Source organism: Euprymna scolopes, chromosome 31, assembly GCF_053919585.1.
Source record: "Euprymna scolopes isolate OS-2025 chromosome 31, ASM5391958v1, whole genome shotgun sequence".
In the NCBI taxonomy this organism is placed as follows: domain Eukaryota; kingdom Metazoa; phylum Mollusca; class Cephalopoda; order Sepiida; family Sepiolidae; genus Euprymna; species Euprymna scolopes.
The window spans coordinates 47979464-48001374 of record NC_136512.1 but is presented as its reverse complement, the minus strand read 5'-3'; the positions used below and the strand labels follow the sequence as shown (position 1 = coordinate 48001374).

General features: G+C 32.7%; 1 protein-coding gene across 11 annotated transcripts in view; it reads left to right on the top strand.

Moving 5' to 3' along the window:
* Positions 1 to 11775, top strand: part of LOC145255736 (extended synaptotagmin-1-like) — an 888623-nt gene extending 876848 nt beyond the window's left edge. For all 11 annotated transcript variants that reach the window (XM_080114367.1, XM_080114365.1, XM_080114359.1 and 8 more), the window contains one exon: positions 11543 to 11775. In XM_080114367.1, coding sequence (XP_079970493.1) covers positions 11543 to 11694 — 152 coding nt within the window. In that variant the 3' untranslated portion in view covers positions 11695 to 11775. The remainder of the gene's footprint in view (positions 1 to 11542) is intronic.
* Positions 11776 to 21911: the final 10136 nt, after the last annotated feature.

The following is a 21911-nucleotide window of genomic DNA, read 5'->3' as shown; positions in this document are numbered from 1 at the left end:
TGAAACACACATTTGCCGAATTTTTGTTGGAGGATCGTCAACGTGTAGGTGCTCAATTTACGTAAAGCTCTTCATATATAGGAAACTAGTCATTTGCTTGAATTTTAAACGTTTTTTTTTTTTTTTCAAATTCCTCAAAAACTTATAAATGGCTTAATTTGCAAGTTTTATTTCTATAATGTGGAAAGTCGATTTTCTGCCCCTTACCGATCTTATATTCCAAACACTCCCAATAGGTGTCGCTAGCAGTGTATCATCATTCAAAAACAAGATGGCGTTAAGTTTTCCTTCGATAAAATGTCTCATAATATTTGATTTTCTTAAATAAAAAAAAAACTACTTGATCGATTTACGTGATTTTGGAATATGACATTTTTTGCAGTGACAAGTACGTATATTATAAAGATTTTTTTCAGATTTTTATCGTAAGAAAGATTACTTGTGGACCATTTATAGACTTGCATCAGTTGTTGTTATTTATTAGAACTGATTTTCTACATTTTTTAATGATGTTGATTTCTTCCGAGGATATATCAGTGTATGCCTCGGCAAATTCTAGGGCAATGTTTAAAAATTCTTCGGATATCGAGGGATAGAAGTCTATGATGTCAAACTGTATAAATGTACATTTATCTTTGTTATCTATATTTTTAAACCAGGTGATTGTTTCGGCAGTATTTGCCCACTGATTTAACTCTAGGTTTTGTTTTGATTTGTTTGTTTACTCTAGAAAATATTGTTTTGCTAATTCTACCTATTTCTGGTTTAGTTGGGTTTATCAAGGGGGTGCTGGGATTATTATTAAAGTCCCATTTGTGGTCTTTAAACAGAATCTATGCCTCTTTAGGTTTCAATTTGCCAACTTTATCGCTAATTTTTTTAATTTGTTTACTTTTAGTAAATATCTATGTAGTCGCATTCGTTTGTATCTAGTTTTTTGTAGTTTTTTCTGTGATTAGTTTCTAATATTCTTGTTTATCTATTTTATAAAAGTTTATAGTTTTATCTGCTTTTACTTTTATTAGAGTTGTTTATGTTTCTAAGGATTTTGTGTAGTTTCCGTTGGAAATTGTTAGGTTGATTGTGGAATTCTAAGTTTTTAATTATGTTTAAAAGGTCATTTTCAAAGTTTATTAACTTATCAAATTATGAGGATCGAACCCAAACCCTTCAGGCAAAGTTGGAAATTAAAGTATGAAAAAAAAAAAAACGTGCGACGTTAACCATTGGGCCACCGCGACATACAACGGAGACATGTTTGAATTTATTTATTTAACTATTAAAAACAGGTGTCCGCAATAAAAGTTAACTCTGCTGCTTCTATTTTACCTAATTAAGAATGTCAAATAGAAGTCATGCAGTTAATTTTTGCTGCAAGGCAGCGTTTGGGTTTGTTTACCCAAATTTGACTGTTTTTTTTCCCCAACAGATACTGGGGAGGGGGAAACCAGCCCCCAATTGTCCAGATTGAATAGCAATTGTCAGATATACAAGATTGATCAAAGCTGATTGCTTCTGGACGTTTCCCAGTGCAATTGCCAGGAAGAATGTTAGCTTTGAATTAGTTTCGCTTTTTATATGAAAAACCCAATCAACACGCGAGAAGCCAAAATAGCAATAATTTTGTAAAAGTCGATGTAAATAAATCTAGATGCGACGCGCTTTCCCAAATCCTAGATATTATTATCTAGGACCTATATAAACAGTTGTAAGCGATAGCAACGAACCCGGGAGCGTGTGCGAGAAAAGCCTTTGCCAGACATACACGAAATGGTCACACACATTTTGCCTTTTATATATATATAGACTAGCGAGGGGTACCCGGCGTTGCCCAGGTGTTTTTCGTGGTATGTGAAAAAAAACAGGCCCCCGTGAAAAAAAAACGAAGCCTTCACGATGTTAAAAAAACAGGTGCGTGTTTTTGATTGATGTGACGGCGATAGGTATTCAGCAGTTACGATTTTGTGCAGGACAGTTTTGAATAAATCGTTTTGTTTGTTTTTGAAAATCTGCTCCCTGTTTATTAGGAGGAGCGAAATGAAAGCTACAGTCTGATATGACGAAGTTGACATACTTAGCTCTCTTAAGACAACTGGCTTTCGGCCTGTGATTAGAGTCGAGTTTCGCTTTTTTTTATACCGAAAACCGAATGTAACGCGTGCCGATGCGGGAAATGTGGAATAATTAACGTTTGAAAGTCAATAAAATTAAATAGACAGGCGAGCTCCATGGGTAACTCTGAGATATTACAATTTATAGATGATATAAAAAGTTTTAAGAAGTTGTGAAGCGAGCAAGCGCTTCTCTGAAAGAAGCCTTTCGTGGACATCGGGGAAAAGCGTACATACATACACACATACATTTTCGCTTTTATATATATAGATGTATATATATATATTTATATATGTATATATATATATATATTTGTATGTATATATTTATATATATGTATATATATATGTGTATATTTATATATTTCTATATATGTATATATATATTCGTGTATATATATATATATATATATTTATATATATGTATATATATATATATGTGTGTGTGTATATATATGTATTCGTATACATATATGATTTTATATATATATATATATATATATATATATACTAGAGGGGGTTACCCGACAATGCCCGGGTGTTTTGAGGTGTGTGTGGTGTTGAGTAAATCCAAACGGGGGGGGGGTAAAATATAAAAATAAGTTTTGGTAGGTAAGTATGAGGATCGAACCAGAACCCTTGAGGCAAAGTTGGAAATTAAAGTGTGAAAAAAGAAATGTGCGACGTTAACCACTGGGCCACCGCGACATACAAGGAAAGCACTTTTGGATTTATTTATTTTAGTATTTAAAACAGGTGGCCGCAATAAAAGTAAACTCTTCTGCTTCTATTTGACCTCATTAATGAGGTCATAGAAGTAGCAGACTTAACTTGTGCTGCCAGGCACGCGGCTGCAATAAAAGTTAACTCTTCTGCTTCTATTTAACCTCATTAAATAAATAGAAGTCCTGGAGTTAACTTTTGCTGCAGGGCAGCTTTTGGGTTTGTTTACCCAACTTTTATTGGTTTTTTCCCCAAGATGTTGAGGAGGGGGAAACAACTTCCCATTGTCCAGATTGAATTGCAATTGTCTGATATATGGAGTTTGGTCCCACATTGATCAAAGCTGATTGCTTCTGGACGTTTAAAAACAAAATAAAATATATATTTACAAACAACAAGTAATTTTTTTTTTTATATATAATGGGGGTAAGAAAACAAAGAAAAAAAAACAACTAAACAAAATGCCTATAGGGGCGGGTTAGTAAGGGGACCCTCCCTTCCTACATTGCTAATCATCAAATGGAACGCCCACTGTCTTCCGGTCCCTTCCCCGAGGGGAGAGGTGAAAGCAAGCAGGTCGTTCCCTAGTGGGGAGTAGAGCACCTAAAGGACTGCACTTCTGCGAAAATAACTTGGGGTTGGGGTCAACAGGGATGGACGGCGTCTTCCAAGATAAAGGACGTAATGGGAAAAAACACAGCCGGGGACAAAACAAACAAGTGGACTGGGCATCTTTGGAAGCTCTCCTCGTGCCGATGAAAAATAAAGACTCGGGGACAGGATCGACACACTTACTTCCCTAGTCTAGGCCATAATAAAGAACTTATCTTCCACTCTTAGTGGTTACTCAGCCTAACTAACCCTACTCCTACCCATATTACAAGGTAAACCTTGTATTAACCAAAGGGCTGGGTTCCGAGAAAAATATAAATCCCAGCACCTTAGGACCAATACCACTAGGGTGGAAACACGAACTTAACCTAGCGCCTCGTCGGATGCACAAGCTAGCATTGTGCACCCATCTCCTATCAAAGTCTATGCGGTGCAATCTTTTCCAATCACATCTGATCTTTATTTTAAGTTGATGCTTAAAATAAGCAACCAGATCCTGATCCGAAACAGATCGCCCCTCATAGACAATGTCCAGACGTGAAACCCACGTCACTAACCTAGATACAGCTAGGATCACTAGAAACACCGCCCGTTTTTCCCTGGTAAACGGCGGGTCCACATTGTTGACGACATATGCTAAATCAAGTGGCACCGACCACTCGGGGTCGATGCGAGCCGTCACCTCTCCGACATACTCCCAGAGACTCCAAACCCCGCTGCAATGAAAGAACATATGTTGCTTCATTTCCTCCTCCTCTTCATTGTTGCAGCGTGGGCACGGGGGATAATAATACTCACTATCTCTGAAATCCCTGCCGAAGAGTGGCAGCGCGTCCCAAACTAGCGGAAAACTGCGTTATTCAAGTAACTACTGGCAGGCGCCCAACTCCACAGCGAGAGAGATTCCCCCCCCCCTCCCGACAGATGCAGTGGCTCCACCAGCGGATCTTTTGCGGTACCCACCACTAACTCCTCATATAGCCTCCACCTAGGCCGTGCAAGGTCACTGGACCCCAGTAATACCCTAAGGGCGGCTCGGCATTCAGTCAGGAAACGCTGTTTCCCCACCGGTCTTCTGCAACCTTCAGCGGCGGGGTCGGATATGAGCCGTGGAAAGGCTTGCTCCACGACTGGTACCCAGTGCGTTTCCTTCATCAGTGTCCGACTTAGGAACGCCAATCTTTCAGCATGCTTATGGCTTTGTAAGTCCGGCATTCCTAAGCTTCCCTCGCCAAGTTTCCGTGTACAGATCTGTCTGCGGACATACGGCTTTCCTCCCATCCAAAGAAGTTTGAACAGAAGGTGCTCTAAAGCCTTACAGCGATCCACAGGCAGGGGAAGAACAGACAAGTGGTAAAGGATCAGCGGAAACATGTACGTTGCACATACCTCCGCATGACGCTTCAAGGACAATTTCCTCCGAATCCAAGTCCTTACTGACGACTCGACCTTTGTCTGTACCTCCGACCAATTCTTGTCCAGCTGGAAGTCCGACCCGAGCCATCAGTCCAGCCGACCGCACCTGGAAGCGGGTTTACCCTGGTCCAGGCACCCAATCGCTGGCCAACGGACTTGCTGCGATTGATCACGGCCCCTGTGACAACTTCATACTCAGCGATCGTCTCTATCACCGCTTCAATGTCGCTACGCCATGCAGCAAACACGGTGACATCATCAGCGTACGCGGACACCCTGGTAAATTTGCTGCCAGGTAGAACTATGCCACGCAGAACTGGTCTCGCCGCCTCGACCCTTAATTTTCGAAGGAAGGGCTCCAACGCCAGGATATATAACAGAGGCGACAGCGGGCAACCCTGCCGCACTGACCGGGAGACCCCAAAGGACTCCGACAACCTACTGTTAACTTGCACCACTACGGTGGAATCACAATACAGAGCAGAGACCCACTTGCGGAAGTCCGGACCAAAGCCAGCAGTTTCCACAACAGATCTCAAGAACCCATGGTCGACCCTATGTCGGACATAGGTAATATAGTAAAAAGATACTAGACAGAATCATACCAACCTTAAAATCCAAAATCAAGCACAACCTCTGGATTTCTACAGGGGAAGTAATCAAGTGGTTTGACAAGATCCCTAAAAACCCAAAAAGCAAATTTATCATGTTTGACATAGATGCGTACTACCCCTCCGTTTCCCCTGCACTATTTAAGAAAGCACTTAAACTAGCAGAAGATGAAACTGACTTAACAAAGTTAGAAATTGAAATTATAAAAATAGCCAGGAAAACCTTAATCAGATATAACAGCGAACTGTAGACTAGAAAGATAGAGAGGGCCATTTTGACATTACAATGGGTGCCCCAGACTCCTCGTATGTCACTGACTTGGTTGGTCTCTACTTACTAAAGAAGATAGACAAGACAATTCCAGGCTTAAATGGGGGACGTTACAGGGGCAACGCACTTTTTGTAGTCAATTCTAGCGACCGTACTATGGAAAAATCAAGAAAAAACATCAGGAATTTTTTTAAGGAACATGGATTAGAGATATCAATGGATAGCAATTGCAAAATAGTTAATTTTCTGGACGTTACCCTCAACCTAAACAATAGCACATACGAACCTTATCACAAACCTAACCAAAAAACTTTCTACATAGATTACCGATCGAACCATCTGAAATGCATGAAGAAACGCCGATCCCCAACATTTCTAAAAGAATTTCAGAACTTTCCAAGAATGGGAATCACTTTGAAAAAAACAAGGAATACTACAACGAGGCCCTTAGGAGATCAGGATACAACGGAAAAATTGAATATAATAGTAACAAAAATAGTAACTACAAACCCAGCTAGGGTAATCTCATACAACATGGCAATGGGAGCTAGAAAAAAATCAAAGATCAATAAGGGAAATGTTGAAAATTATCTTAAGAATAGGAATGGTGGGGGAAATAATAACAGCAGAATAGGGAAGGATGAGGGTGGCACCATTAATAAGAGAAATAGACGCAAGAGACAGGTTTGGTTTAATCCACCATTCAGCGAGCACATCAAAAATAATATATCTAAGGAATTCTATAGAATTCTATAGAATAATAGACTAAAACTTCCCCCCTGAAAATAAATTAAGCAAAATAATTAATAGAAACTCTGTAAAATTATCTTTCTCAACGTCCAGAAACTAAACTAATACTATAATCAGCTCCAACAATAGAAAAATCAGCAAAATAAGGAACAACAATGAACTAGCATCAAACGCAAGTATCCTAAATAGAAATTGTAAGTGCAGAATACCTGAAAATTGTTCGTTAGATGAGAAATGTCTAACCTCAGAAATAGTGTATAAATGCAAAATAAAAACCGACAACACTAAGAAGACATATCTGGGAGACATGGGAACAGAGTTTAAGGACAGATATAGAAACCATGTAGTATCATTTAAAAAGGAACCTGAGACAGAAACTGGCGTGAACGACAGTAAGAGGGTGGGCACAAAAATAAGCATTAAAAAATAAAAACAAAAAGAGAAACACAACTGCATTAGGTGGTTGGATTAGGGAACTTAGCAGAAATAATGAAAATTTTGAATTAAAATGGTCACTAGTGGACAGGGGGAGGAAGTACAGCCCTGGGAAATCAAAAAGGTGCAATCTATGTTTATTGGAAGCCTTTTACATAGTGAATTCCAAAGACGAAATTTGGAATAAAAGACTTGATGCCATACAGGGATGTCTTCACAGAAATAGATTTCTGCTATCACGCCTTAAATGTAACTAAGGCATAATTTTTTTTTTTTTTTTTACAATAATAAGGATCATCGGATGCTAGGATTAAATTTTAATGTAGAGTTAAATAGCTAGAATTGTTACAATCCAAATGAATGATCCAAATCCCACATGTGAATAAAACTTCCATTCTTCTTATAGGAAATATAAATAAGGTATACAGCTCATCTAAGAATGTTTTTTTTCTCCATAACGGTGAGCATCCTTGTATTCAATCATAGCAGTATGAACGGTGAAATAAGGGTTATCCTCTTCAAATCAATAAAACAACTTAGCAATTAAACCAGTTATTATTAAAAAATAAAAATTAAATTAGCAATTTGGGGGTTGCAAAATTTATGTAAATATAATTTCATCAGATTTTGTCATCCTACACCCCAAGTTGGTAGAATCCATACTGACTTACTTATTTACCTACAGCAATTCCTGTTCTAAATGTTTTTACCCATAAATGCAGGAGTAGAGATCTTCCCATAAGTGAAACACACTTGTAACCATAGGTGGTTTTGCTGTCAGAATAATAACTAGAGGATATATATTTTATTTATTTAGACACCCTAAAATACCACGCATGAATTAAGTGATTAGTAACAGAGGCGGGTTAAACCCATGGGCTAAGACCATTTTTTGAGATCAAAACAAAATTTATATACTTAATTGGTTAAGTAAGCCATCGTAGCATGTTCTAGACCTGTCTGATTAAGTTAAAGCAATTATTAAATTAATTATTAAATCATAGACGCCTTCTAGTAATCAATGAACCAAAAACACCAAACGGCCTGAATTACCTCCCTTTGACCATTATAGGATACAAATCGACCCAATTTCAAACAAAATTAACTAGCAATACTTAACAATATAATTGGATTATCTCCCTTCATTTTATCCTACTTAACGATATGAAAACATTTTTCAAGTAGAATAACAATGAATCTTAAAACATTAAATAACAATAAATAGATTAGAATACTTCACCCGTAACGTTATACAAGAATTTTATATATATCTTTAATACACCCATTTTATTTACTCTCGTATTCAATTAAACTTTGAAACTAAAAAGGTCTTAAATCCGAGCACAAATATAACGATAATCTATAAACATTACCTGCCACTAATACGAAACTAAAACTAACCGTAACATTTTTGCAAGGCTGTTACGGCCATAATATCGAAACAAAAATTTAAAAAATTAAGTATTGGGTAACAAAGAAATAACAAGATCTAATTTAGGAACCCAACGAATGGGATATCTATTAAAAAAAACTTTTTAATGGCTTAGGGCTCTCTGTAGCAACTTGTCATGACTCTGCTCTTAAATAAGGATACAAAAATTAGGCGATATATTAATATTTAAATGGGATTTTCCGTAACCACAACAAAGGTAGATGTTTCTTGCATGCCTTTCTAGCTAGGGATTTCCCCTTGCTTCCTTCTCTTCAAAAAATGCTCCATTGCCAAGAAGAACATCTGAAGAAATGCTGGTTTTGACAATTTTCAAGCAACATAATGCTTGAAATTGTCAAACTGGACATGGGAACAATTGTAACATAAATTGAAATACACTTTTTGTTGCCACCAACACCTTGTTTTGAAGTCTTGTTTTTTGCTTACACCGTATATTAATGCTCAATTATAAAATTTGATAATTTTGTAGCTTACTCTTTAAGTCAACCATTTTTGGCTTAAAACTCATTCAATATGAAAATTTACTGAATTTCACGAACTCAGTATAATTACATATAAGTCATATATATATATATATATATATATATATATATATTATATACAGTGCTGGCAAAAAGAAAGTCCGCACTCATAATTTTTTCAAAAACTGCAAAATTTTAGCTAAATTTAATGTAACTGTTTAAACAACCTACGCCTCATTTGGTTCGCCTTTTATAACTCTGTAATTCATTAGTAATCAATTTGTTATTTATATGTAATCATATTTGACTTTTAATTGAAATATTCTAGTGTTCACGTCAATTTTAAAAAATTACTTCAAATTGAGGGGCAAAAAGAAAGTCTGCAGAAATAAATTTGCTTAAAACCAGCTTAAATTATTGCCCCTAAATCCGTTTAAAATATCCACCAACAGGCAACAAAGCACTTCTAATCGTAATTGTTGTTGTTCCAGGTTATACAACGTAACATTTAGTCCATATATCACGACTTTATCTTAGTTATCGTCAGGAGCTCATTAATCTCCACTTTTCTGGTTTATCTAATCGAGAAATCAGCTGCAGATTGAAATCTGATGAGGAAACGGTACGAAAGACTCTGCAAAAGTGCCAAAACACCGGCAGTGTTCGTTCTGCTCCTAAATCTGGTCGTACTAGAGTTATTTCTTACAGGGAAGACAATGCTATCAAGATCTGCAGCCTAAAAAACAGATTTGAAACGGCTCTCCAGATCCAACAACAGTGTAATCTTTTTAAAAAGTGTTCTCTTTCTACTGTCAAGAACAAATTAAAGGAATTTAATTTTCTAAGATATGTTGCAAGACACAAGCCAATGATTTCTGTAAAGAACAGAAAGCACCGTCTGGACTTCGTCAGATGCAATGAAGATCATGGCTCTTCATATTGGTCAAAATTGCTTATTAGTGATGAAAGCAAGTTCAATAGGAAAGGCTGTGATGGTAGGCAGTATGTCCATTGGAGGAAAGACAAAGAATTTAATCCTAGGTGCAAGGTGGTGGAGGTTCAGTTTTAGTGTGGGGCATTATTAGTACCAATGGTCCAGGACTTGAAAAGTCGAATTAATTCGACTAAGTACATTAATATGTTGACTGAGCATTTTCTACCCTACTTTGGTTGGAATTTGGATGATAATTGCATCTTCATGCAGGATAATGCTCCCATTCACACAGCTGGTAATGTCAAGATGTTCCTGGAAGAGCATGATATTCCATGTTTAGATTAGTCTGCACAATCTCCAGACTTCAATCCTATTGAAAATGTATGGCATTACATCAAGCAACAGTTGGTCAATGACAAAATTTCAAATTTGGAAGAACTTTGGACAAAAATTAAAGAAAAGTGGGATGCCCTTTCCCCAGAGTATTGCTGCAGTCTAATTCAAGGAATTCCCAAAAAATTGCAGGCTGTCAAATTGCAGAAGAGCAATGCTACTAAATATTAACTAGTTCATTGTGTTCCTGTTGTATTTGTGTTGCATTAATGTCCTAAAGTTACATTTAAATAACAATTTTCCATTGTGCGGACTTCCTTTTTGCTGCCTGTGTATATCTACATATATATATATATATATATATATATATATATATATATATATATATATAATGTATATATATGGGACAATAAGAGTGGAAAATGAAGTCACAAAAACTATATAATGGTAAATATAAAATTATTCATTTATTTAATAAGGGTATACATACATTTAGTTGGGGATACCTTTATACCAAGGTATTTCAAAGCCTAATGCTTCTCATCAGAAGAGTGGAGAAAATGCTAGGTAACATGATGGGGATGTGACGTCTAGCAGGGGATTCATAAGGAATGGTATAAATTAATAAAATTATTGATGTTTGGGGAACTATATTGAACTCTAAGATAAAGGAGGAGTGTATTATATAAAGTGTAATGTAAAAAAGGTATATAGGGTTTCTATTATAACCTTAAATAATGCAAGTAGTTTATGTGTTTAAACTCGAGGGGAAGGTATAGGGGTGGTTGGGTGGTAGTTTTATTTTATCCGTATGTAAGGTGTATAGTATCTATGCAGGGGTTTACACTAAAAGGTATTTTATCAACAGAGGTAAGCAAGACAACAATAGCGCTTAGAGACGGTGTATGTTTTTAGCCGTAATATTATGAAGAATTAAAGTGAGAGAAGGTATATGTTAAGTAGGATTGGTCAAAAGTAACGGATATCACAACATCACTTATAAGAGGACTATAGCTATATATAGTAGAAAAAAATCACATTAAATATAATTATCATTAAAAATAAGTTATCATTTTTTTCTCTTGTTAATAGTTTCATTTTCATATGAAATGTTTTTATTAATTCTCATAACCAACAACAAATGATGTCATTCTTATGAACTAAATAGTTGGTTTAGTCACATTGAAGTTAGTTGTGTTAGTGGATGTATAACAGTTGAAGTAGCAAGGTCAGTTGTGGCAGAAGAAGGCCAAGGAAAAAATGGGACTAAGTGATATGGATGCATTTGAGATGAAGGATAAATAAAGACCTGGCAAGATACAGGTTAGTTTGGGGGTCAATTTCTAAAAGCCATCCAACATATGCAAAACAAACAAATATGATAATGAGTGTAATTATTTTTTTAAATGTATTTGTTGCTTTATATTTTTAGATGATGATACTGGGAGTGTGCGAAAATGGTTGGCTCTGAAAAACAACATTGAACTGGAATTAGAAATTTCTCATGGAAAAACAGACACGAATTATCACAAAAAACATGGCATATTTCGAAAGTTCTCATTTCGTAAGGACAAACAGCATTAACAAAAACCTTGTGAAGTCTTGTGACTTTTTGTCTTTGTACATTTTTGTTTAAAGTTATAAAATATTTAGACTCCTTTTTTACTTTTGTCCATTTTTTTTCTTTCAAGATGAAAATATGTTTTATTCCATTGTTGATATTTTTATCCTGATTACTTAAATGATTTGTTGTGGTTTTACCTGTGATTTATTTAAAAACTCAAGTAAATGACATGACACAATTTAACTGTTATTTTCACTTCTATTTAATTACAAATATGATCGTCAAAAATCTGTAATTTTAACTTTAAATATCTGTCTATAAATTGCAAATATTTTCTCTGATTTTACGATTCTTTTCTGATTATTTCCAAATGTTTTTGTATTTATTCAATAACTGTAAGCAAATAAGTATCAACAGAGACAAACTAGTTTAAACGGCTGCATAAAAAATGCTTGCAATTATCTGAAATGAGATTATTTATATATTAATTTATGTTAAGCATGAAAAGGATTTAAAAAAATAAAAATACAGATCATTTTATTTCCGGTTTTGAAAAAAAGTATTTTCATTTTGCAATTGTACAATTAAACAACAATAAAAATGTTATTAAAACAATAAGAAACAAAATTATTTTGTCATATTCATAAAACATTCTTTTTTTTCTAATGAAGATGGTTGCTCTTCTCATATTACAGATACTCATACTTTTTTTTTTTTTTTGGGTGCCAAACATAAAGTTACCCTTTAAAATCCACGAATATTAAATATTTTTACAGACTTTCTTTCAAAGAAAACAAACTTAAAATTAATATTTTTTATCAATTTCTATTACAATATAATTTACAATCGTATTTCATGCTTTTTGTCTTATAATCAATAATGAAGGTTTGTTATGCTGAGAGAAACCAAATCTTATATCTTTCATAAATATATGTAATTCCATTAAAACAATCTGTTAGAAAAATGTATTTGTCTTTTACTTATTAATAAGATGAATTGCATTCATTTCTTTTTAGCTACCGATAATCCAATTGATTTATTACTTCTGAAATAATATATTTATATTTAAACAAATATATTTTTTTCAAAGAAGCAAATATTCTTTCTTATTTAAAAGTCAAAAACTTTTGATGATTGAAATTTACAGTAACAATTGCAATAATATAAACTAATGCTAAAACTCTGATGTGATCTTGATTGTCACCATGCACACTTTTCATCCATACATGAATGGCGTTGATAGTGGAATGCAGGTTGAATAGCATAAAGTGTGAATCAAAAAAATGGTGAGATGCATTATAAAGTCCTTTTTTTTCCTTTGTACTGACCTCATTTTTAAGTAATGTCTTTTGTGATCAACACAGTCGTTGAGTTATACTAAATATTAAGATAAAAAAGAATTAAATGTTTGCATTAAAACATGGGATTAACTATAGAGCCCCATCTTTTAATACAAATATTTCATATTTAAATATAAATAGGATGACTTTTCTAAAGATGATCATAAAATTGTTAAAGTATTTTAAGATTTTTCAACAACAGTATCAGTTTTGATCTTTATTTTTCTTCAAGAAGAATGCTTCTTAGTAAATGGTAATTCCTGTGTGTTAATCAGGTGTAAAAAATATATAGTAATCCTTTTTTCGGAGACAAATAATGATTTTTTTTATATATATTTGTAACCAGTGATTATGATTTGTGTGTATCTTTTAATTGATTGACAAAGAAAAGAAAAAATAGCTCAATTTCAACTAATCAACCATGACATTATTTTAAAATACTGATTAAGATTTCATTATAATACATTTAAAAAAAAAAAAGAAGTTTTTTATGCTTAACAAGTTTAATATTAAAAATAAAAGAACAATAAACTTGTAGCAGAAGGCGCACACATTAAGTATAATCAGTTTACAAAAATTCCTATTCCTCTTCCACATAGTCCAAAGTTCTTAATATTATTTAAAGTAGAGCAGCTAAAATATTAGTATTATTATAACTGCTCTACTTTTAATAATATTGAGCACTTTGATTTAATACATGCAAATTACGACAAGCAGAATTTTCTCCTCCATTTATTTTTATATATAATCGTAAATCTTAGGAATGCCTATATAATTTAAAGATCATTGAGCCTCAAGTGTATAAATTAATTTGGATATTAAGTTGTAGCTTCAATTTTATTATTTAATCTTATTTTGTTTGTTCATGAGAGTACTATAATTTTGATTCATACATTTTTATAATTTTAATCTTTATTCATAAATGTTTGTTTGCATAGAAAAGTACTTATTTATGAGAAGCCTATGTTAAGGGGCGGCATTTTGATAGGGTGAAAATAGAAAAAATAAATAAAGCTAACAAAAAATGGGATTTTTTACAGCAAATGTCGTAAAAAATCGGAACTTTTGGAGGTATCGGAATCAAAAATGTGTTCCTAATTTATGAGCAGACTATGTCAGAGGGAGGCATTTTGATAGATTAAAAATAGAAAACATAAATAAAAGCTAACAAAAAATTGGAATGTTTACCGAAAATGTCGTAAAAAATCGGAACTTTTGGAGGTAGCGGAATCAAAAATATGTGTTTCTTATTTATAAGCAGCCTATGTCAGGATGCAACATTTTGAAAGGATAAAATAGAAAAAATAAATAAAAGCTAAACAAAACCATGGGAATTTTTTACCAAAAATGTGAAAAGTCGGAAAATTTGAAGATATCGGAAACAAGCGAATGTAATCATAATTTATGAACAGCCTATGTCAGGGTGCGGCATTTTGATAGGGTAAAAATCGAAAAAATAAATAAAAGCTGAGAAGAAATAGGGAATTTCTTACCGAAAATGTGAAAAATCGGAAATTTTGCAGCCTATGTCAGGGGCGGCTTTTAGATACGGTAAAAATAGAAAACAATAAACAAAAGCTAACAAAGATGGGAATTTTTACTGAAAATATTGTAAAAAATTGGAAATTTTGGTAGTATCGGAATCAAAAAAATGTGTTCTTTATTTATGAGCAGTATATGTAAGAGGCGGCATTTTAATATGGTAAAAATAGGAAAAAATAAATAAAAACTAACATGAAATGGGAACTTTTTACCCAAAATGTCGTAAAAAATCTGAACTTTTGCAAGTATCAGAATCAAAAACTGTATCCATTATTTATGAGTAGCCTATGTCAGGGGGAGATATTTTGATAGTGTAAAAATGGAAAATATAAATATAAGCTTACAAAAAATGGGAATTTCTTTTTACCGAAGATGTCGTAAAAAATCAGAACTTTTGTAGGTATCTGAGTCAAAAAAAGCGATCCTTATTCATGGGCAGCCTATATCAGGGGACTGCTGTATTTTGATAGGGTAAAAATAGAAAAAATAAATAAAAGCTAACAAAAAATGGGAATTTTTAAGCAAAAATGTTGTAAAGTCATAACTTTTGGAGGTATCGGAATCAAAAACTGTATTCCTAATTTATGAGCAACCTATGTCAGGGGTGGCATTTTGATAGGGTAAAAATAGAAAAAATAAATAAAAGCTAACAAAAAATGGGAATTTTTAAGCAAAAATGTTGTAAAGTCATAACTTTTGGAGGTATCGGAATCAAAAACTGTATTCCTAATTTATGAGCAACCTATGTCAGGGGTGGCATTTTGATAGGGTAAAAATAGAAAAAATAAATAAAAGCTAACAAAAAATGGGAATTTTTAAGCAAAAATGTTGTAAAGTCATAACTTTTGGAGGTATCGGAATCAAAAACTGTATTCCTAATTTATGAGCAACCTATGTCAGGGGTGGCATTTTGATGGGGTAAAAATAGAAAAAATAAATAAAAGCTAACAAAAAATGGGAATTGTTAAGAAAAAATGTTGTAAAGTCATAACTTTTGGAGGTATCGGAATCAAAAACTGTATTCCTAATTTATGAGCAGCCTATGTCAGGGGTGGCATTTTGATAGGGTAAAAATAGAAAAAATAAATAAAAGCTAACAAAAAATGGGAATTGTTAAGAAAAAATGTTGTAAAGTCATAACTTTTGGAGGTATCGGAATCAAAAACTGTATCCCTAACTTATGAGCAACCTATGTCAGGGGTGGCATTTTGATAGGGCAAAAATAGAAAATATAAATAAAAGCTAACAAAAAATGGGAATTGTTAAGAAAAAATGTTGTAAAGTCATAACTTTTGGAGGTATCGGAATCAAAAACTGTATTCCTAATTTATGAGCAACCTATGTCAGGGGTGGCATTTTGATAGGGTAAAAATAGAAAAAATAAATAAAAGCTAACAAAAAATGGGAATTGTTAAGAAAAAATGTTGTAAAGTCATAACTTTTGGAGGTATCGGAATCAAAAACTGTATTCCTAATTTATGAGCAGCCTATGTCAGGGGTGGCATTTTGATAGGGTAAAAATAGAAAAAATAAATAAAAGCTAACAAAAAATGGGAATTGTTAAGAAAAAATGTTGTAAAGTCGTAACTTTTGGAGGTATCGGAATCAAAAACTGTATTCCTAATTTATGAGCAACCTATGTCAGAGGTGGCATTTTGATAGGGTAAAAATAGAAAAAATACATAAAAGCTAACAAAACATGGGAATTGTTAAGAAAAAATGTTGTAAAGTCATAACTTTTGGAGGTATCGGAATCAAAAACTGTATTCCTAATTTATGAGCAACCTATGTCAGGGGTGGCATTTTGATAGGGTAAAAATAGAAAAAATACATAAAAGCTAACAAAACATGGGAATTGTTAAGAAAAAATGTTGTAAAGTCATAACTTTTGGAGGTATCGGAATCAAAAACTGTATTCCTAATTTATGAGCAACCTATGTCAGGGGTGGCATTTTGATAGGGTAAAAATAGAAAAAATAAATAAAAGCTAACAAAAAATGGGAATTGTTTTGGGAAAATGTTGGAAAGTCGTAACTTTTGGAGGTATCGGAATCAAAAACTGTATTCCTAATTTATGAGCAACCTATGTCAGGGGTTGCATTTTGATAGGGTAAAAATAGAAAAAATAAATAAAAGCTAACAAAAAATGGGAATTTTTAAGCAAAAATGTTGTAAAGTTGTAACTTTTGGAGGTATCGGAATCAAAAACTGTATTCCTAATTTATGAGCAACCTATGTCAGGGGTGGCATTTTGATAGGGTAAAAATAGAAAAAATAAATAAAAGCTAACAAAAAATGGGAATTGTTTTGGGAAAATGTTGTAAAGTCGTAACTTTTGGAGGTATCGGAATCAAAAACTGTATTCCTAATTTATGAGCAGCCTATGTCAGGGGTGGCATTTTGATAGGGTAAAAATAGAAAAAATAAATAAAAGCTAACAAAAAATGGGAATTGTTAAGCAAAAATGTTGTAAAGTTGTAACTTTTGGAGGTATCGGAATCAAAAACTGTATTCCTAATTTATGAGCAACCTATGTCAGGGGTGGCATTTTGATAGGGTAAAAATAGAAAAAATAAATAAAAGCTAACAAAAAATGGGAATTTTTAAGCAAAAATGTTGTAAAGTTGTAACTTTTGGAGGTATCGGAATCAAAAACTGTATTCCTAATTTATGAGCAGCCTATGTCAGGGGTGGCATTTTTTGATAGAGTAAAAATAGAAAAAATAAATAAAAGCTAACAAAAAATGGGAATTTTTAAGCAAAAATGTTGTAAAATCGTAACTTTTGGAGGTATCGGAATCAAAAACTGTATTCCTAATTTATGAGCAGCCTATGTCAGGGGTGGCATTTTTTGATAGAGTAAAAATAGAAAAAATAAATAAAAGCTAACAAAAAATGGGAATTTTTAAGCAAAAATGTTGTAAAGTTGTAACTTTTGGAGGTATCGGAATCAAAAACTGTATTCCTAATTTATTAGCAGCCTATGTCAGGGGTGGCATTTTTTGATAGAGTAAAAATAGAAAAAATAAATAAAAGCTAACAAAAAATGGGAATTTTTAAGCAAAAATGTTGTAAAGTCGTAACTTTTGGAGGTATCGGAATCAAAAACTGTATTCCTAATTTATGAGCAGCCTATGTCAGGGGTGGCATTTTTTGATAGAGTAAAAATAGAAAAAATAAATAAAAGCTAACAAAAAATGGGAATTTTTAAGCAAAAATGTTATAAAGTCGTAACTTTTGGAGGTATCGGAATCAAAAACTGTATTCCTAATTTATGAGCAACCTATGTCAGGGGTGGCATTTTGATAGGGTAAAAATAGAAAAAATAAATAAAAGCTAACAAAAAATGGGAATTTTTAAGCAAAAATGTTGTAAAGTTGTAACTTTTGGAGGTATCGGAATCAAAAACTGTATTCCTAATTTATGAGCAGCCTATGTCAGGGGTGGCATTTTTTGATAGAGTAAAAATAGAAAAAATAAATAAAAGCTAACAAAAAATGGGAATTGTTAAGCAAAAATGTTGTAAAGTCGTAACTTTTGGAGGTATCGGAATAAAAAACTGTCTTCCTAATTTATGAGCAACCTATGTCAGGGGTGGCATTTTGATAGGGTAAAAATAGAAAAAATAAATAAAAGCTAACAAAAAATGGGAATTGTTAAGCAAAAATGTTGTAAAGTTGTAACTTTTGGAGGTATCGGAATAAAAAACTGTCTTCCTAATTTATGAGCAACCTATGTCAGGGGTGGCATTTTGATAGGGTAAAAATAGAAAAAATAAATAAAAGCTAACAAAAAATGGGAATTGTTAAGCAAAAATGTTGTAAAGTTGTAACTTTTGGAGGTATCGGAATCAAAAACTGTATTCCTAATTTATGAGCAGCCTATGTCAGGGGTTGCATTTTGATAGGGTAAAAATAGAAAAAATAAATAAAAGCTAACAAAAAATGGGAATTGTTAAGCAAAAATGTTGTAAAGTTGTAACTTTTGGAGGTATCGGAATCAAAAACTGTATTCCTAATTTATGAGCAACCTATTTCAGGGGTTGCATTTTGATAGGGTAAAAATAGAAAAAATAAATAAAAGCTAACAAAAAATGGGAATTTTTAAGCAAAAATGTTGTAAAGTTGTAACTTTTGGAGGTATCGGAATCAAAAACTGTATTCCTAATTTATGAGCAGCCTATGTCAGGGGTGGCATTTTTTGATAGAGTAAAAATAGAAAAAATAAATAAAAGCTAACAAAAAATGGGAATTTTTAAGCAAAAATGTTGTAAAGTCGTAACTTTTGGAGGTATCGGAATCAAAAACTGTATTCCTAATTTATGAGCAGCCTATGTCAGGGGTGGCATTTTTTGATAGAGTAAAAATAGAAAAAATAAATAAAAGCTAACAAAAAATGGGAATTTTTAAGCAAAAATGTTGTAAAGTCGTAACTTTTGGAGGTATCGGAATCAAAAACTGTATTCCTAATTTATGAGCAGCCTATGTCAGGGGTGGCATTTTGATAGGGTAAAAATAGAAAAAATAAATAAAAGCTAACAAAAAATGGGAATTTTTAAGCAAAAATGTTGTAAAGTTGTAACTTTTGGAGGTATCGGAATCAAAAACTGTATTCCTAATTTATGAGCAGCCTATGTCAGGGGTTGCATTTTTTGATAGAGTAAAAATAGAAAAAATAAATAAAAGCTAACAAAAAATGGGAATTTTTAAGCAAAAATGTTGTAAAGTCGTAACTTTTGGAGGTATCGGAATCAAAAACTGTATTCCTAATTTATGAGCAACCTATGTCAGGGGTGGCATTTTGATAGGGTAAAAATAGAAAAAATAAATAAAAGCTAACAAAAAATGGGAATTTTTAAGCAAAAATGTTGTAAAGTTGTAACTTTTGGAGGTATCGGAATCAAAAACTGTATTCCTAATTTATGAGCAGCCTATGTCAGGGGTGGCATTTTTTGATAGAGTAAAAATAGAAAAAATAAATAAAAGCTAACAAAAAATGGGAATTTTTAAGCAAAAATGTTGTAAAGTCGTAACTTTTGGAGGTATCGGAATCAAAAACTGTATTCCTAATTTATGAGCAACCTATGTCAGGGGTTGCATTTTGATAGGGTAAAAATAGAAAAAATAAATAAAAGCTAACAAAAAATGGGAATTTTAAAGCAAAAATGTTGTAAAGTTGTAACTTTTGGAGGTATCGGAATCAAAAACTGTATTCCTAATTTATGAGCAGCCTATGTCAGGGGTGGCATTTTTTGATAGAGTAAAAATAGAAAAAATATATAAAAGCTAACAAAAAATGGGAATTTTTAAGCAAAAATGTTGTAAAGTCGTAACTTTTGGAGGTATCGGAATCAAAAACTGTATTCCTAATTTAAGAGCAGCCTATGTCAGGGGTGGCATTTTTTGATAGAGTAAAAATAGAAAAAATAAATAAAAGCTAACAAAAAATGGGAATTTTTAAGCAAAAATGTTGTAAAGTCGTAACTTTTGGAGGTATCGGAATCAAAAACTGTATTCCTAATTTATGAGCAACCTATGTCAGGGGTGGCATTTTGATAGGGTAAAAATAGAAAAAATAAATAAAAGCTAACAAAAAATGGGAATTTTTAAGCAAAAATGTTGTAAAGTTGTAACTTTTGGAGGTATCGGAATCAAAAACTGTATTCCTAATTTATGAGCAGCCTATGTCAGGGGTGGCATTTTTTGATAGAGTAAAAATAGAAAAAATAAATAAAAGCTAACAAAAAATGGGAATTTTTAAGCAAAAATGTTGTAAAGTCGTAACTTTTGGAGGTATCGGAATCAAAAACTGTATTCCTAATTTATGAGCAACCTATGTCAGGGGTGGCATTTTGATAGGGTAAAAATAGAAAAAATAAATAAAAGCTAACAAAAAATGGGAATTTTTAAGCAAAAATGTTGTAAAGTTGTAACTTTTGGAGGTATCGGAATCAAAAACTGTATTCCTAATTTATGAGCAACCTATGTCAGGGGTGGCATTTTGATAGGGTAAAAATAGAAAAAATAAATAAAAGCTAACAAAAAATGGGAATTTTTAAGCAAAAATGTTGTAAAGTTGTAACTTTTGGAGGTATCGGAATCAAAAACTGTATTCCTAATTTATGAGCAGCCTATGTCAGGGGTTGCATTTTGATAGGGTAAAAATAGAAAAAATAAATAAAAGCTAACAAAAAATGGGAATTTTTAAGCAAAAATGTTGTAAAGTTGTAACTTTTGGAGGTATCGGAATCAAAAACTGTATTCCTAATTTATGAGCAGCCTATGTCAGGGGTTGCATTTTGATAGGGTAAAAATAGAAAAAATAAATAAAAGCTAACAAAAAATGGGAATTTTTAAGCAAAAATGTTGTAAAGTTGTAACTTTTGGAGGTATCAGAATCAAAAACTGTATTCCTAATTTATGAGCAGCCTATGTCAGGGGTGGCATTTTTTGATAGAGTAAAAATAGAAAAAATAAATAAAAGCTAACAAAAAATGGGAATTTTTAAGCAAAAATGTTGTAAAGTCGTAACTTTTGGAGGTATCGGAATCAAAAACTGTATTCCTAATTTATGAGCAACCTATGTCAGGGGTGGCATTTTGATAGGGTAAAAATAGAAAAAATAAATAAAAGCTAACAAAAAATGGGATTTTTTTAGCAAAAATGTTGTAAAGTTGTAACTTTTGGAGGTATCGGAATCAAAAACTGTATTCCTAATTTATGAGCAACCTATGTCAGGGGTGGCATTTTGATAGGGTAAAAATAGAAAAAATAAATAAAAGCTAACAAAAAATGGGAATTGTTAAGCAAAAATGTTGTAAAGTTGTAACTTTTGGAGGTATCGGAATCAAAAACTGTATTCCTAATTTATGAGCAGCCTATGTCAGGGGTTGCATTTTGATAGGGTAAAAATAGAAAAAATAAATAAAAGCTAACAAAAAATGGGAATTCTTAAGCAAAAATGTTGTAAAGTTGTAACTTTTGGAGGTATCGGAATCAAAAACTGTATTCCTAATTTATGAGCAACCTATGTCAAGGGTTGCATTTTGATAGGGTAAAAATAGAAAAAATAAATAAAAGCTAACAAAAAATGGGAATTTTTAAGCAAAAATGTTGTAAAGTTGTAACTTTTGGAGGTATCAGAATCAAAAACTGTGTTCCTAATTTATGAGCAGCCTATGTCAGGGGTGGCATTTTTTGATAGAGTAAAAATAGAAAAAATAAATAAAAGCTAACAAAAAATGGGAATTTTTAAGCAAAAATGTTGTAAAGTCGTAACTTTTGGAGGTATCGGAATCAAAAACTGTATTCCTAATTTATGAGCAGCCTATGTCAGGGGTGGCATTTTTTGATAGA